Consider the following 14,600-nt stretch of genomic DNA (forward strand, 5'->3'; position numbering starts at 1 on the left):
AAATCAAAACACCATTGAGATTCTACTTCCACTCAGTTCAAATGGCAGTTATAAGGATAACTGACAATGACAGATGCTGGAGGGGATGTGACCAAAATGCTGTTACACTGTTGGTGGGAGTGTAAATTTGTTCAACCACTTTGGAAAGCAGTATGGAAGTTCCTTAAAGACTAAATAGAGCTTCCCCGTGATCCAGCAATTCCATTCCTGGATATTTATCCAACAAATAAATGCCATACTATAAGCTACTAGCACAACTATGTTCATTGCACCATTGTTTACCATAGCCAAGATATGGAACCAATCCAGATGCCCTTCAGTAGATGAATGGATCAAGAAATCGTGGTACATATGCACAAAGTAATTCTGCTCTTTTATCAGAAAGAATATCATACAATTCATAAGAAAATAACAGTACAATTTATGAAATATGATACATATAGATAAAAAGATTTACTTAATGAAGCAAATTAACATGCCTGTCATCTTACATAGTTAACTCATTTTGTGCATTTGTTGTAAGAGCATTAGACATGTACAATTTATTACCTATAGTTCAAATGTTCACTCATCAGAGGATATAAAGCAGCAGATACAGACATGTAAATGAAAAGATTTAGGGATGTCATGCTGAGATCATTTTTCTAATGGATTATGCATGTCAAGAATTTTTTTAAAGTTTTTATTATCAAACTGAATTAAAGAGAGGTTACAGTTTCATACATTAGGCATTGGATACATTTCTTGTACTGTTTGTTACCTCGTCCCTCATTCTCCCATCCCTCCTCCCCTTTTCCTTCCCCCCTATGAGTTGTTCAGTTCATTCACACCAAACAATTTTGCAAGTATTGCTTTTGTACTTGTTTGTCTTTTTTTTACCCTGTGTCTCTTGATTTTGGTATTCCTTTCAATTTCCTAGTTCTAATACCAGTATACACGGTTTCCAATACACTCAGATAAGATACAGAGATAGTGTAGGTACAACCACAGGTAGGTGATACAAGAAGATCATCAATAATAGAAGCTACAGATACACGTGGCATGTTGAAAGTAGTTACAACTGTGATATAACAATCATTTCCATAACATGGAGTTCATTTCACTTAGCATCATCTTATGTGTTCATAAGGGTATAGCTATTGAGCTCTTGTGATCTTCTGCTGTGACTTGCCTAAACCTGTGCTAATTATTCCCTATAAGGGAGACCATAGAGTCCATGTTTCTTTGGATCTGGCTCACTTCACTTAGTATAACTTTTTCCTAGTCCGTCCATTTCCTTACAAATGGGGCAATGTCATTCTTTCTGATAGAGGCATAAAATTTCATTGTGTATATGTACCACATTTTCCTGATCTATTTGTCTACTGAGGGGCATCTGGGTTATTTCCAGATTCTAGCTATGGCAAATTGTGCTGCGATGAACATTGTTGTGCTGCTGGCTTTAGTGTGATTAGGTTTGTGGTCTTTTGGATAGATACCCAAAAGTGGGGCTGCTGGGTCATAGGGAAGCTCTATGTTTAGCCTTCTGAGAAATCTCCATACCACTTGCCAGAGTGGCTGAACCAGTTTACATTCCCACCAACAATGAAGTAGGGTTCCCTTTTAGCCACATCCCCTCCAACCATTGTTACTGTTAGTTTTCTTGATATATGACATTTTTACTGGGGTGAGATGGAATCTCAATGTTGTTTTGATTTGCATTTCTTTTATGGCCAGTGATGTAGAGCACTTTTTCATATGTCTCTTGGCCATTCTCATTTCCTTAACAAAGACCCAGAAAGGCTACAAATCAAAGAAAGGTTGGACAAATGGGACTGCATATCAATAATTTTATATTTAAAAATGTTACATTATACTTTATGCATATTTATCAATACATGAAATTTATTCATAAGTGGTGTGACATCTTACATGGCATATTTTCCAAATCATTGAAAATGCTTTGCTGATTCTTCTTTGTTGCATTCCTCTCTGTCCTCAGTGCAGTTAAAGTAGCTTAATTATATATCTATATAACATTAAAATATATGATTAAAACACAATTATTTCTTAATTTATTAAAATTGTATAATATATACTTTCTGCTTTTTTGGAGCCAATATTCATTTACTAAGATTTGAACATGTTCCTCCATGTCCCTCTTATCTCTTCTTTTCTCTGCTGTGTGCTATTCCTGTGCATCCAGATGATGCATCCATTTGGTCATTGGCCATTTGGGTTGTTCCCAATTTGACATTACACAGAGCTTTACTACGGATATTCTGAGAAATTATTTTGTTTTAATTAGGATATTTAGACACTCACTTCGATTTCATTCCCTTCTTAGTTACACTCCCACCAGCGTGAGGTTGACGTTCAATTCCATCAACACCTGATAGCACAACAATCTTGGCATTAGCAAATAGAGGCAGACAAGAAAAACCTCTATCCCTGCTAGACAGCATGTAGGTTAGAAAAGAGACTATGGAAGACATGTGAAGATTCTTTGGCAAAGCAGACTGCAACAGAAGCTATCATCTGATCTGGGAGCTGCCATACTGCTCTGGCTCTTGGTTTGATTTCACTCCTCAGTGTTTTCAGGAAGCATTTTGCTACCTTCTTATTCTTATTACCTTCTCATGTTGTTTGTCTTCTGATGTCCTTTCTGAGTTCTTGTGTAATTTAAGGTGGAAATATACTTCCACTGTGATAAAAAAAATGACTCTGAAAAGAACATTTAATAGCTATGATTTGTACAAAATTTATAGAAAGCATTTCAAATATCAGGATATAGTATTGAGAATATTTTCTCTGTCTATATAATAGCCGTATTGTTAGCCAGTTTAAAAATGAAATAATGGTGAAGATGTTGTAGAGTAAGCATATTATGTTCTAATCAAAGTATTTAGGAAATAACTGAAAAAATGTAAACATTAAAATGCTATAAAGACATGCTAAAGCAGAAGACTAATGAAAGTGAATGAACTTTAGGGAGAGTGTTTGAAGCATTATTTTTCACATATAGCAACATTTTAGTCCTGTGATTTAAGTATATTGTGGATTTTATACAACCCGTGAACAAATACCTTTTGTTCTGTAAACAAAAGAGTTTTCAATTTTAATGAAGATTGTTTGTCAATTGACATACAGATAGTAATGCTCTGTTGGACAAAGCTTTTGTTTTGTTTTGGTTTTTGCCAGTCCTGGGGCTTGAATTCAGGGCCTGTGTACTCCCTGGCTTCTTTTTGCTCAAGGCTAGCACTCTATCACTTGAGCCACAGTGCCACTTCAGGCCTTTTTCTAGATATGTGGTGCTGAGGAATCGAACCTAGGGCTTCATCTATATGAGGCAAGCACTCTACCATGTGGACATATTCCCAGCCCCAGCTGAAAGCTTTTGTATTTGTGAAATATAAACAGCTATATGAATATTCAGTGATTGCACATTCATATAATAGTTGAAGCAGAAACCTTTTTCCTTGACACATACATATACAGAGAATTTAGTCAAGCAGTGATGCTAGTAGTATGTACACAGTCTCCATCTGTGAATGACCAATTAGACTTACTCTTTATCTTAGACCTAATATGTGTTCCATATGAGATGGCTGGGTTTATTCTGTTTGTTTGGTAAATTGAAGATTTATCAGTATTACTAGGTACCACATCATGATAAATATCTTTATCTGATTCTGGCTTGTTTGTATGTGACTCTGTGTTTAGGACTTCCTTCTAGAGAAGATACTGTGAGTAAATAAAGTGTGCTAACATATGCTCAGTGCAACCAATGGCAGCAAACTAAGTTGAGAGAGTAATGGTGGAAATACTCCAGCACTGATAACTTCTTGGACACAGACTATTTTTTTTAATTGTAGAAACTATTATTCAGTCAAGATAGAATTGAAAGAAAATGATGAAATGCACATAATGAAGATCCTTGGGGTTTCTTTTCACATAGGTGCAGGCCTTGATTTAGAGCCCACATAGTACCCAACTATTATTTCTTATCTTTCAGATATTAATACATCAACAACCATAGCCACTCCAGTTCTAAGCATTCTGCCTCTGATACAGAGTCCCTGCCATAGTAAAGCCATCTTCTTTGTGATGTGGTTAATTGAGTGAGGAGACTGGTGCTGCTTCTTCATTTGGTTTCCTTTAGCTATTATTTGTCTTTGCTAATGAATTCATAATTTATGACTCACAGGCTTTTTAATCATTATAATTTCAAAGCTTTATTTATAAATTATAAGCTTGGAGAAGTGGTGCTGTGGCTCAAATGGTAGAGCAGCAGCCTTGAGCACAGAGAGGGTCAGGGACAGAGTCCAGGTCCTGAGTTGAAACCCCAGGACTGGCAAAAACACAAAAACAAAAAAATAAATAAATTATAAGCTTGGCCTTCAGCTACTCATCCTTGGCAGAAGCAAGTCAGTTTCCTCTGGGGACTGTTCAAGGGAAGAATCCTGTTTAGGAGTGATCATTTCATTTGAATGAGTTCCAAATATTCTGACAAGGTAATCAATTTAAAACACAGTGAGGATACAGAAAGGTCAGAATGGTTCTGCACATGTGAATGGTGGTGCTGTTTGCCTGATGAATGACCCAAAAGGTTTCTGAAAACCCAAGTTCTCTCTAAGCTGGACTCTGTTTTCAGCTGCTATTTAGTATTCTATGGGTCACATCTTTTTTGTTTGTATTTATCATTGCTTATAACTTTGTAAAAGGCTTCAGTGTCATGGTATAAGATCAAGGAGATACGAGAGCATGTTTTTAATAGGGAAGGAAGAAACTTTATTTAGGAAGATTCTATTGTGACTGAAAGAATCAAGGGCCTGCTTTCGCTTGCATGAAGATTCATCATTATCTTTCCCAAGAAATTAAGTCTTTGCTTGGAAAGTTACATGGCTTCCTGTCTTGGTGCATGAGATAGTTAAAGTAAAGCCATTTTGGTAGTTATACTTCAAAGGATGGGAAGGAGATAAAAAATACCTGATTTTACTTTTGTTATATTTTGTTTATCCAGGATAATCAATAATGGGTCTGATTAATGTTTGTATAGAAACACAGAACCATCACATCTTAGTTTTACCAACAAGATGTTTTCTCAGGAGGTGAGAATAGTTAGCCACTGTGTGCAGTAGCTATCGGCATCCTGATCACATGTATTATCTTTTAGATGTATTTGTATTTGGATAGTCAGTAGAGTCTTCTGAAAGATTGCTGATAGGAGGCCTGAGTGGGTGTGCTTCTTGTGCCTATGTGGAGCTACTGGTGGGTTACTGATCAGCATTTCATCACACGTGTTCTGTGAAAGCTCACAGGACCCTGAGCTGACTGCTGTCACCCTTCGCAAAACAACTTTGGATTTTCTGTCACAAGAACACAATTCTGGAGGTAGGTGGGTGTAATGAGTTGGGGGGGAATAATAATTGATTATTCTTGTGAAATGCTGAAATAGAGCCAATATGTGAAAGATCATTAGCCTCAAGCGTGGTATTGAAATTGAAAAAATTATTCAGCAGAATACAGAATTTAATCTGAATATTGGCTTCACTGTGCTTTACCCATTTCTTCTAAGTAACAAGTGATAGATATCACTTTAATAATATACTGTTTGGGGGATCTGATACTGTAGTTTCAACTTAACTTCCCAGTAACTAGTAAGGCCTTAGATATAAAATCATATTCTTTCCAACTCCTTTACACGTTCGATTTTCTCCCTTTTCACACATAACTACTCTGGAAATACTAAAAATCAATTTAGCTTCTGATGTAGTTGGTGAGAGCAATGTGTTCATTTTAAATGTTTGCCAAAAGTCATGTAGGTGAATGCAAGATAAATACATTAGGAACTGTTATAGGCTCAAATGAAATGGACAGACTAATAGGTCCTGATAAATCTGAGAGTCATGGTCAGGTTTAGTCATTTCTATGTTCAAAAAATACTAGAGTATTTGTTAAGTTTAAAGTCAAGTTTCTTGAGCTTTTGTGAATCCTATGAATACTTAATGTGCTTTGAAACTTGAAGACCTCTAGTAGAGTAATTCACAGAATTAAAATGGAAGCTCTAGGATGGATGTTAATTATAATGCCATTCAGATCATAGGGTAAAGTTGCTCTCCACAAGTATTTCAAGGTACAGCACTGAATAATTATTAGTTGGTACATTTTGGCACTACAGGTATGCTTTATAAAGGGAGAAAACTTTTCTCAGTGTTTTATATAGGGAGATTTAAATGTGTGAATGATGGATATACTTTTTTTCTACTCTTCTCAGCTGAGCAATACTGACCTTATGAAAGATAGCTGTACCTGTAGCTTAAGCAGAACTTTCAATAGAGAAGAATTGTCTACACATAGGCCTATTGGGTTTCTTGGAAGGGGAAGTCAGCAGATGTTCACTCAAAATTTGCTGTGAGTTTACCACTTAGAAGATGTAAGGATGCTGTGCTCCATGACATACAGATCATAATCTCATTCACATTTTCACCGCAGTGATCTCCCAACCGCCCATCTCTAAAGCAAGCTTTGTGGAAATCAATGGGAAAGAGGAGCAATGTCACAGGATTCGTCCTCCTGGGCCTCACTCAAGATCCAGATGGGCAAAGAGCCTTATTTGTCCTGTTTTTACTCAGCTATATTGTGACAATGGTAGGCAACCTGCTTATTGTGGTGACCGTTATTGCCAGCCCTTCCTTGGCCTCCCCCATGTACTTCTTTTTGACTTATCTCTCTCTTATGGATGCTCTTTTTTCCAGTGCCACCTCTCCCAAATTGATTACAGACTTACTTTCTGATAAAACGACTATTTCCTTTGAAGCTTGCATGGGTCAGCTCTTTATAGTGCATTTATTTGGAGGTGCCGAGGTCTTCCTTCTGGTGGTGATGGCCTATGATCGCTATGTGGCCATCTGTAAGCCACTGCACTATTTGGCCATCATGAATCGACGCGTTTGTATAATCTTCCTGGTGGTGGCCTGTACTGGAGGTTTTGCACACTCTATGGGTCAGCTTGCCTTTGTGTATAATCTCCCTTTCTGCGGTCCCAATATCATTGACCATTTCATCTGTGAAATGTACCCATTGTTGGAGCTGGCGTGCAGTGACACCTACATCATAGGCCTCACTGTGGTTGCAAATACTGGAGCCATCTGTATGGTGGTCTTCATCCTCCTCCTCATCTCCTATGGCGTCATCCTGAATAATCTCAAGAGTCACAGTCAGGAGGGGAGGCGCAAAGCCCTGTCCACTTGCGGCTCCCACATCACTGTGGTTGTCTTGTTTTTTGTTCCCTGCATTTTCATGTATGTCAGACCCATTTACAATCTTCCTATTGATAAATTTGTAAACGTTTTTTGCACAGTTGTCACTCCCATGTTGAATCCCTTGATATACACGTTGAGAAACTCAGAGATGAAAAGGTCTATGGAGAAACTCTGGTGTGCAAAGTTTCAGGGTCAAGTGAGAAAGCGTCTGAACTGAATTGCATAAGGATTGTAAAGTGACTAACATTGATCAAATTTTAACAAAGGATGATGTAAGGTTCTTAATTAATTGTGTTGGAATGTATAAATCCAGTTAACAGTCTCTTGAAAGCTAAATAAATTATCCATTCATTTTGTAGTTGACTTTAAGAGAATTTCTGCAAAAGGAATACAAGTCATAGGTTTAAAAAAGTTTTATAGGTAAAGGTATAACATATCATCTATTTTTTTTCTCATTTCAGATTAAAGTAAACTTTAAGGAAAATAGTTTCTTACTTCAAAAGCCGCAAAATAAAAAGCCACACAATGAGCTACTGGTTTGAAATTTACTGTCACCATATTTATAAAAGGTGATCTCAACAAATTTGTGGGACTTAAAGGGATTTTGATAAACCGTGCGTTTACTTTTTCAATTTGCATGTGATATTTGTATGCCTGTATGACACAGAATGTCTTAGGATGACTTCTGTTTCTCAGGTCACTGCCTGCACATTTTCCATTTAGGATACTTGCATGATAGATAATATTGCATTAGGCTAATGACACTATTATCAAAGTGTTGTTGGATGTGATATGGTTGATGGCAAAACCAGATTCTAGTTCTTCTTGAAGGAAAGATATTTGCTTTTGAAAACTATGTTAATGTTGTAAACACACATTTTTAATATTTCTCCCCTAATGTACAATTTAGCCATTTAAAAACAATTACTATGTGTCATTTTGATTGGGTGAAAATGGCTTATATGTATAAGAAGAATGTTTTCTTAAGGTTATATTTAAAAATATTGTAATAGAGATGCAGAGCATATTTTGGCATAATAATACATTGGCATATAAATATATGTCATAAAAGAGAAAGCTTTTCTATTTCCATTCTTCTTGAAGCATCAAAAATCAGAAAGTAGGCTTATTTTCTTTCATTGTGATATGGTTCCTTATCTATATTTTGTGGTTATTTTACTACTTGTTGAAATATGTTTTAGTTTGCATAGGTATACACTATCATGGCATGATGCACATATTAAATTAAAAAATATTCACTGAAGTGAAGCAAATTAACATGCCTAGCATTTCACAGTTATCAGTAGTTTTGTTGTTCTAGAGCTTCTATCACATACTGATTTTGTCAAAATACCAGACACACTGCAATTTATAGTCTATATTATATTCTATTTATAATCTATATATAATATATATTATATTCTATTAATATATATTCTATATAATATATACTACATATATTATATTATAATATAATCTATATTATATTCTATATTATAATCTCTATATAATTATATATTATAATCTATATTATCTGATGTTCACTAGTTAAAGAATACAAAAGACAAGATGTGGTTAAAGAATATAAAATTTGCATATGTAAACAAACTGGTCTAAGGATGTTATGTATACTGAACTAATTTTTTTCTAATAAAGTTTTGTATTTGCAACCTAGTGATATCAGTGAAATTTAACAAGAAATTGCACTGGGAAGGGTAAACCAACTCAATAAATGGTACTGGGTAAATCAAGTCCATATAAAGAAGAATAAAGTTCAGACTTTTATTGTTCCTCTTCTACCCAAACCAACTCAAAGTGGAGAAAAGCCTTAATACTATGAGGTGAAGAGAAAAGGAGGAAAATGATGACAACAATCTAATTCATACCCAACAAAATTAAGAGGAGTGAAAGAAAGGGTGGGTAGAGAAGTAATGGGTAAGAATGTTGAAGTGAGTGAAATTGATCAAGATATGTTATAATCATAAACTGCTTTGTTAAAGAGCAACTCCTTTATACAACTACTTAAAGATAATGAGGTGAAAAGAGGATAACAAAGAAGAAATTGTTCACTGTATTGGAACAGACCAAAACCATAAGGTTTTTCTGTGCAACAAAGCAACAAAAGAAAAAAATATTAGCAGCTAGAAGCTTTATCAGACACAAAAGCTTCCACAGAGCAGAAGTAATCAATGTGGTGAATAGACAACCAATTGACTGTGAAAAATACACTATTAATTTGACAGGACATTAATATACAGAATATGTTAGAAATTAATTTCATTAACTAAAAACACTCTAGACAATTAATGGAGGTGAAGGACTTAAATAGCTATTTCTCAAAAGATGATATACAATGGCCAAATCAAGCATAAATATTTGTATGCAATGAAACAAAGATTCAAATAATTCAAATTGAAATTAGAGGATTGAGTTGACACATTGGAGATTATTATAGTTTCTTTTAGATATTGCTTGCCTAAATAGTTCATCATTTTTTTTCAATTTGATTTTTCAATCATTACAATTTGGAAAATTTCTTTATACATTATGAGCTTCTTCTATCAGCTGGCACCTAGTTACTGATTCTTTGCAAGATCCTGGTCTGTTTTCTCTAGGGATTGGTCAAGGGGGAAGAAACCTGCTTAGGAGCGATTGCTTTATTTGAATTTGTTCCAAGTATTTTAACAAGCGAATCTATTAAAGCATAGGGGTGATACAAAAGGTCACAGTTTTTCTTCACACATAGGTAATGCTACTGTTTTCCTGATAAATGGCTATAAAGGTTTTTGTAAACTCATCATCTGCCCAAATTTGAATATGCCTTCAGTTGGTACTTAGTGTTCTGTGTGTCATGTTTGATGTTGCATCCATGATTGCTTATAAAAATATTTGTGGAAGGCTAAATTTGTTCTAAGCATGCAGACATGCTATGATAAGGAGGAACACACATTATTTGGGATGATGCTATTCCAGTGATTCAAAGAGCCAAAGTGCTCCTACCCGTGAGAACTTCCATCTATACTAAGACAACTTAAACATAGCCTTTGTATGGAATGTAGACATGACTCTTGCATGATCTAGAAACTAGAAACATGAATTTGCAAAGCAAACCTAGATTGAATGGAAGGGGAAAATAACCGATTTTATGATTGATATATTTTTGTTATTCATGCCTGTAAATAGTAGGGTAGGTCAATTTTTTTATAGTCATGGAAATATTTCATCTTTATTTCCTATGAGGATGTTTCCTCAGAAGGTAAGAGTACCCTGTCACCTTGTATACCATCTTGTTGCTATTGGTATTTTATTTACATGTATTTATGTTTTGGGTAGGACAGTCTTACAGTTCTCTGAAAGACTGATAATGGGAAGCCTGTGTTGCTTTGTTTGTCGTAGCCACTTGGTGCTGCCTAGGTCAGCTATGACCAGCCATACATTTCCGTGTGTTCTATGAAGATTTGCAGGTACATGAGCCTTCTGGAGTCACCCTGAGTAAAATGACTTGACTCTTCTACAATGAGATTACCATTCAAGAAGTTAAGTGAATGAAACCAGGGGAAGGGATACTAGTTGATTGGTCCTGTGATGTACTAAAATATACCCAGTATATTAGAGGACATATAATTTCACAAGTGCTATCTGAATTGGAAAATTTTTTTGAATTTAATCAGAATATACAAATAATATTATGTTTTAATATTATAGCCTGATTTTTTTCTATCGTTCCAAATGACAAGCAATGCATATAGTATGCATAACAAAACTCCCAAAATTCATTTGCATAGTTTATGAAATATTATAATTTGTATGATATGTTAACAAAGAAATATACTTATTTTGCATATATTTCAATGACAGCATTTAAATATGAAATTTGTTAGGCTATGTGTAAACACTGAAAGTTTAATATTAGCTTTTACACATACACCTTTAATATGATCTCAGCATACACAGGAAAATCTATGATCCAATTAGTGCCTTCTCTAGTTTCTGCTAGATTTATTACTTATTGAAATGTACTATATGGGGTATCTATATCGGGTATTGTTGTAATGGTAAGCCTATCAGTTTCAAAGTCATGTTTGTAAAACCGGCATTATTTTTTCTAGAAAATGTTTTAAGTCAAACATACTCATTATTCTTTACTTCTTACACAAACAACTGTGTGATGACGTAAAGGAGAGTTTATGTAAGTTTAAGTATGGTATGGTTCAAGTACTCTATTTTTATTCTAATATTCTAACAATTAAACTTGCCAATAAAAGGATTGTCCTGATGAAATACACCTCTGAAAAGTGATAAGAATAGATACATTACATATGCAAAAAGAAGATGTTGAAGAGACAGAATTGGACACAAAATACTTATGGTCTATAGAAGTTGTACCTTAATTGGTCTACATATTCCAGCATAACAACTACAGACCTGAGGCAGATAGTCAATATTATGAATGAGACATGTAGAATTTTCCTCACAGCTTATAAAGGAAACTGCGACTGTAGGCACATATCATTCATCATAGACTCCCAACAAATTACATTTTATTAGTTGCTTTTAGTCAAAATACATTTGTTCACAGAGAAATTGTGCTGTATTGCTGATATATAGTAAAATATGCTGTATTTCTTTTAAAAATCTCAACACTGAAGTTCTGTTTTGAGTTTTCTCAGTACCTAATAATGCTTATATATAAGCTTAGATCTTGATGTAATAGCTGGTGAGAGAAATGGGTTAGTGTTAAATGTTTGCAAAAATGGGTTCATTTAAAATATTTGCTGAAAATCCTAACAGGGAATGTAGCTAAATATGTTAGGAATTGGTGTAGGCTCAAATGAAATGGACAGAATTATAGCTCCTGATAAAAATGGCAGTCATCAACAGGTTTAGTAATTGTATAAATTGTAAGATGGCAACTAAAGACTTCTGGAGTTATTTGATACACTTCAGAGTCAAATTTCTTGAGATTTAATTACTCCTACTAATACTGGATATACTTCAAAATTTGAAAGATAAACCTCTAGTAGAGCAATCCACAGCACTGAATTGGTGATCAGGACAAATGTTAATTATGGTGCTGCACAAATCATGTTGAAGTGTTATTCTATACAAACATAGCACAGTGAAAAGATGAAGTTATGTTACTAGGTATATTTTAGAATTATAGGCATCACTGCATAGTAGACATAATAAAGGGAGAAATTTTTTTCCTCTGTGATTGCTGAGATTTGTGTTAAGTGGTAACATTATAAACACACACACACACAAACACACACACACACACCACATACACACACAGTTTTAAATGTATAAATGACAGACACATTTTTTTCTATTCTTCCCTCTAGAGAACAACTGACTTTGGGATAGAATCCTGTACCTGTAGCCTAAGCAGGCAATCCAAGCAGAAGTTGAATTGTCCCCCCAAAAGGTTGATGTGCTTTTTGGAGGGGGAACTCAGCAGATGCTAACTAAATATTTGCTGAGTGTTCATCATGTAGTAGACACACTGACGCTGTCCTCCTGATGGACAGCGCCTAGTTCTGTCCACAATTTCTGGCAAGTCCTCTTGCCCTGTCTAATTATCTCTGACACCAGCCTTCTAGAAGGATAAATGATGGCAGGGAGGAACGTCACAGAGTTTGTCCTACTGGGCCTCACTCAGGATCCTGATGTACAAAAAGCCTTATTTGCCCTGTTTTTACTCATCTACATTGTGACAGTGATGGGCAACCTGCTCATTGTGGTGACCATTATTGCCAGCCCCTCCTTGGGCTCTCCTATGTATTTCTTCCTTGCCTACCTGTCACTCATGGACGCTGTGTATTCCACGGCCATCTCACCCAAGATGATTGCAGATTTCATCTGTGAGGTAAAAATCATTTCCTTCCAAGCTTGCATGGTCCAGCTGTTCATTGCACACTTATTTGGTGGGGCTGAGGTTTTCCTTCTGGTCATGATGGCCTATGACCGCTATGTGGCCATCTGTAAGCCACTGCACTATTTGACCATCATGAACCAACGAGTTTGCATCCTCCTGTTAGTGGTGGCCTGGGCTGGAGGTTTTGGACACTCTATTGTGCAAATTGTCTTTGTGTACAGTCTTCCTTTCTGTGGCCCCAATGTCATTGACCACTTCATCTGTGACATGTACCCACTGTTGAAACTTGCATGTACTGACACTTACTTCATAGGCCTCACTGTGGTTGCCAATGGTGGGGCCATCTGTATGGTGGTCTTCATCCTCCTCCTCATCTCCTACGGTGTCATTCTGAGTCATCTCAAGACTCAGAGTCAGGAGGGGAGGCGCAAAGCCCTGTCCACCTGCAGCTCCCACATCACGGTGGTTGTCTTGTTTTTTGTCCCCTGTATTTTCATGTATGTCAGACCCGTTTCCAACTTTCCCATCGATAAATCCTTGACTGTTTTCTACACCATTGTCACTCCCATGCTGAATCCTCTGATATATACTTTGAGAAATTCAGAAATGAAAAAGTCCATGGGAAAACTTTGGGGCAAAGTATCAACAAAAGTTAGAAAACCATGCTGAACACAATATATTGATTATATACATCCCAAAGACCTCTCGGTATCTGTTGGTTCTTTTTCTTTATTTCTATGACAGTGCTGGGGATTGAAGTTAGGACCGAGGCCCTTTCCTTGAGCTTTTTGCTTAATTTTTGTGCTTTTTTCACTCGAACCACTGCTCCATTTACAACCTTTTGAGTAATTATTTATAGGTAAGAGTATCAGAGATTTTCTGACTGTGGCAGGCTTTGAACCTCCATCCTTAGACCTCAGCCTCCTGAGTAGTTAGGATTATAGAGTGAGCCACTGGCAATAGGCTATTGGTTATTTTTTTACACTGTCATTTATTTTGATAAATTGGAACCTCTCATTTCAAATGACAGATGAGTAAATTGAGCTAATTTTCATGCTTATTACCACATTTATGATTCTTGTATGTTGAGATCATTAAGTGCTAGTTATTAAGATACTTTAAATAGATATTTTATTATGATAATCATTTTCTTTATTGTCATGTAAACATTTTTGTTTTGTTTTGCTTTTTGCCAGTCTTGGGGCTTGGACTCAGGGCCTGGGCACTGTCCCTGGCTTCTTTTTGCTCAAGGATAGCACTCTGCCACTTGAGCCACAACGCCACTTCTGGCCGTTTTCTATATATATGGTGCTGGGGAATCGAACCCAGGGCTTCATATATACGAGGCAAGCACTCTTGCCACTAGACCATATTCCCAGCCCGTCATGTAAACATTTTTAAGACATTAAAAATTCCTCATTCAACAGGCTATGTTCATTGTATTTACATTCAAATACTCATGTCTTACTTATGTCTTT

At 35.8% G+C, this 14,600-nt stretch overlaps 2 protein-coding genes across 2 annotated transcripts; both read left to right on the top strand.

Moving 5' to 3' along the window:
• Positions 1-6,519: 6,519 nt before the first annotated feature.
• Positions 6,520-7,461, top strand: LOC125362497 (olfactory receptor 4A16-like). The gene has a single exon (XM_048361329.1). The coding sequence runs from the start codon at positions 6,520-6,522 to the stop codon at positions 7,459-7,461; it is 942 nt and encodes a 313-aa protein (XP_048217286.1).
• Positions 7,462-12,855: 5,394 nt separating this feature from the next.
• LOC125362498 (olfactory receptor 4A5-like) lies at positions 12,856-13,791 on the top strand. The gene has a single exon (XM_048361330.1). It carries the CDS (start codon positions 12,856-12,858, stop codon positions 13,789-13,791), a length of 936 nt encoding a protein of 311 aa, XP_048217287.1.
• Positions 13,792-14,600: the final 809 nt, after the last annotated feature.

The sequence above is a fragment of the Perognathus longimembris genome, chromosome 13 (genome assembly GCF_023159225.1).
Source record: "Perognathus longimembris pacificus isolate PPM17 chromosome 13, ASM2315922v1, whole genome shotgun sequence".
Lineage (NCBI taxonomy): Eukaryota > Metazoa > Chordata > Mammalia > Rodentia > Heteromyidae > Perognathus > Perognathus longimembris.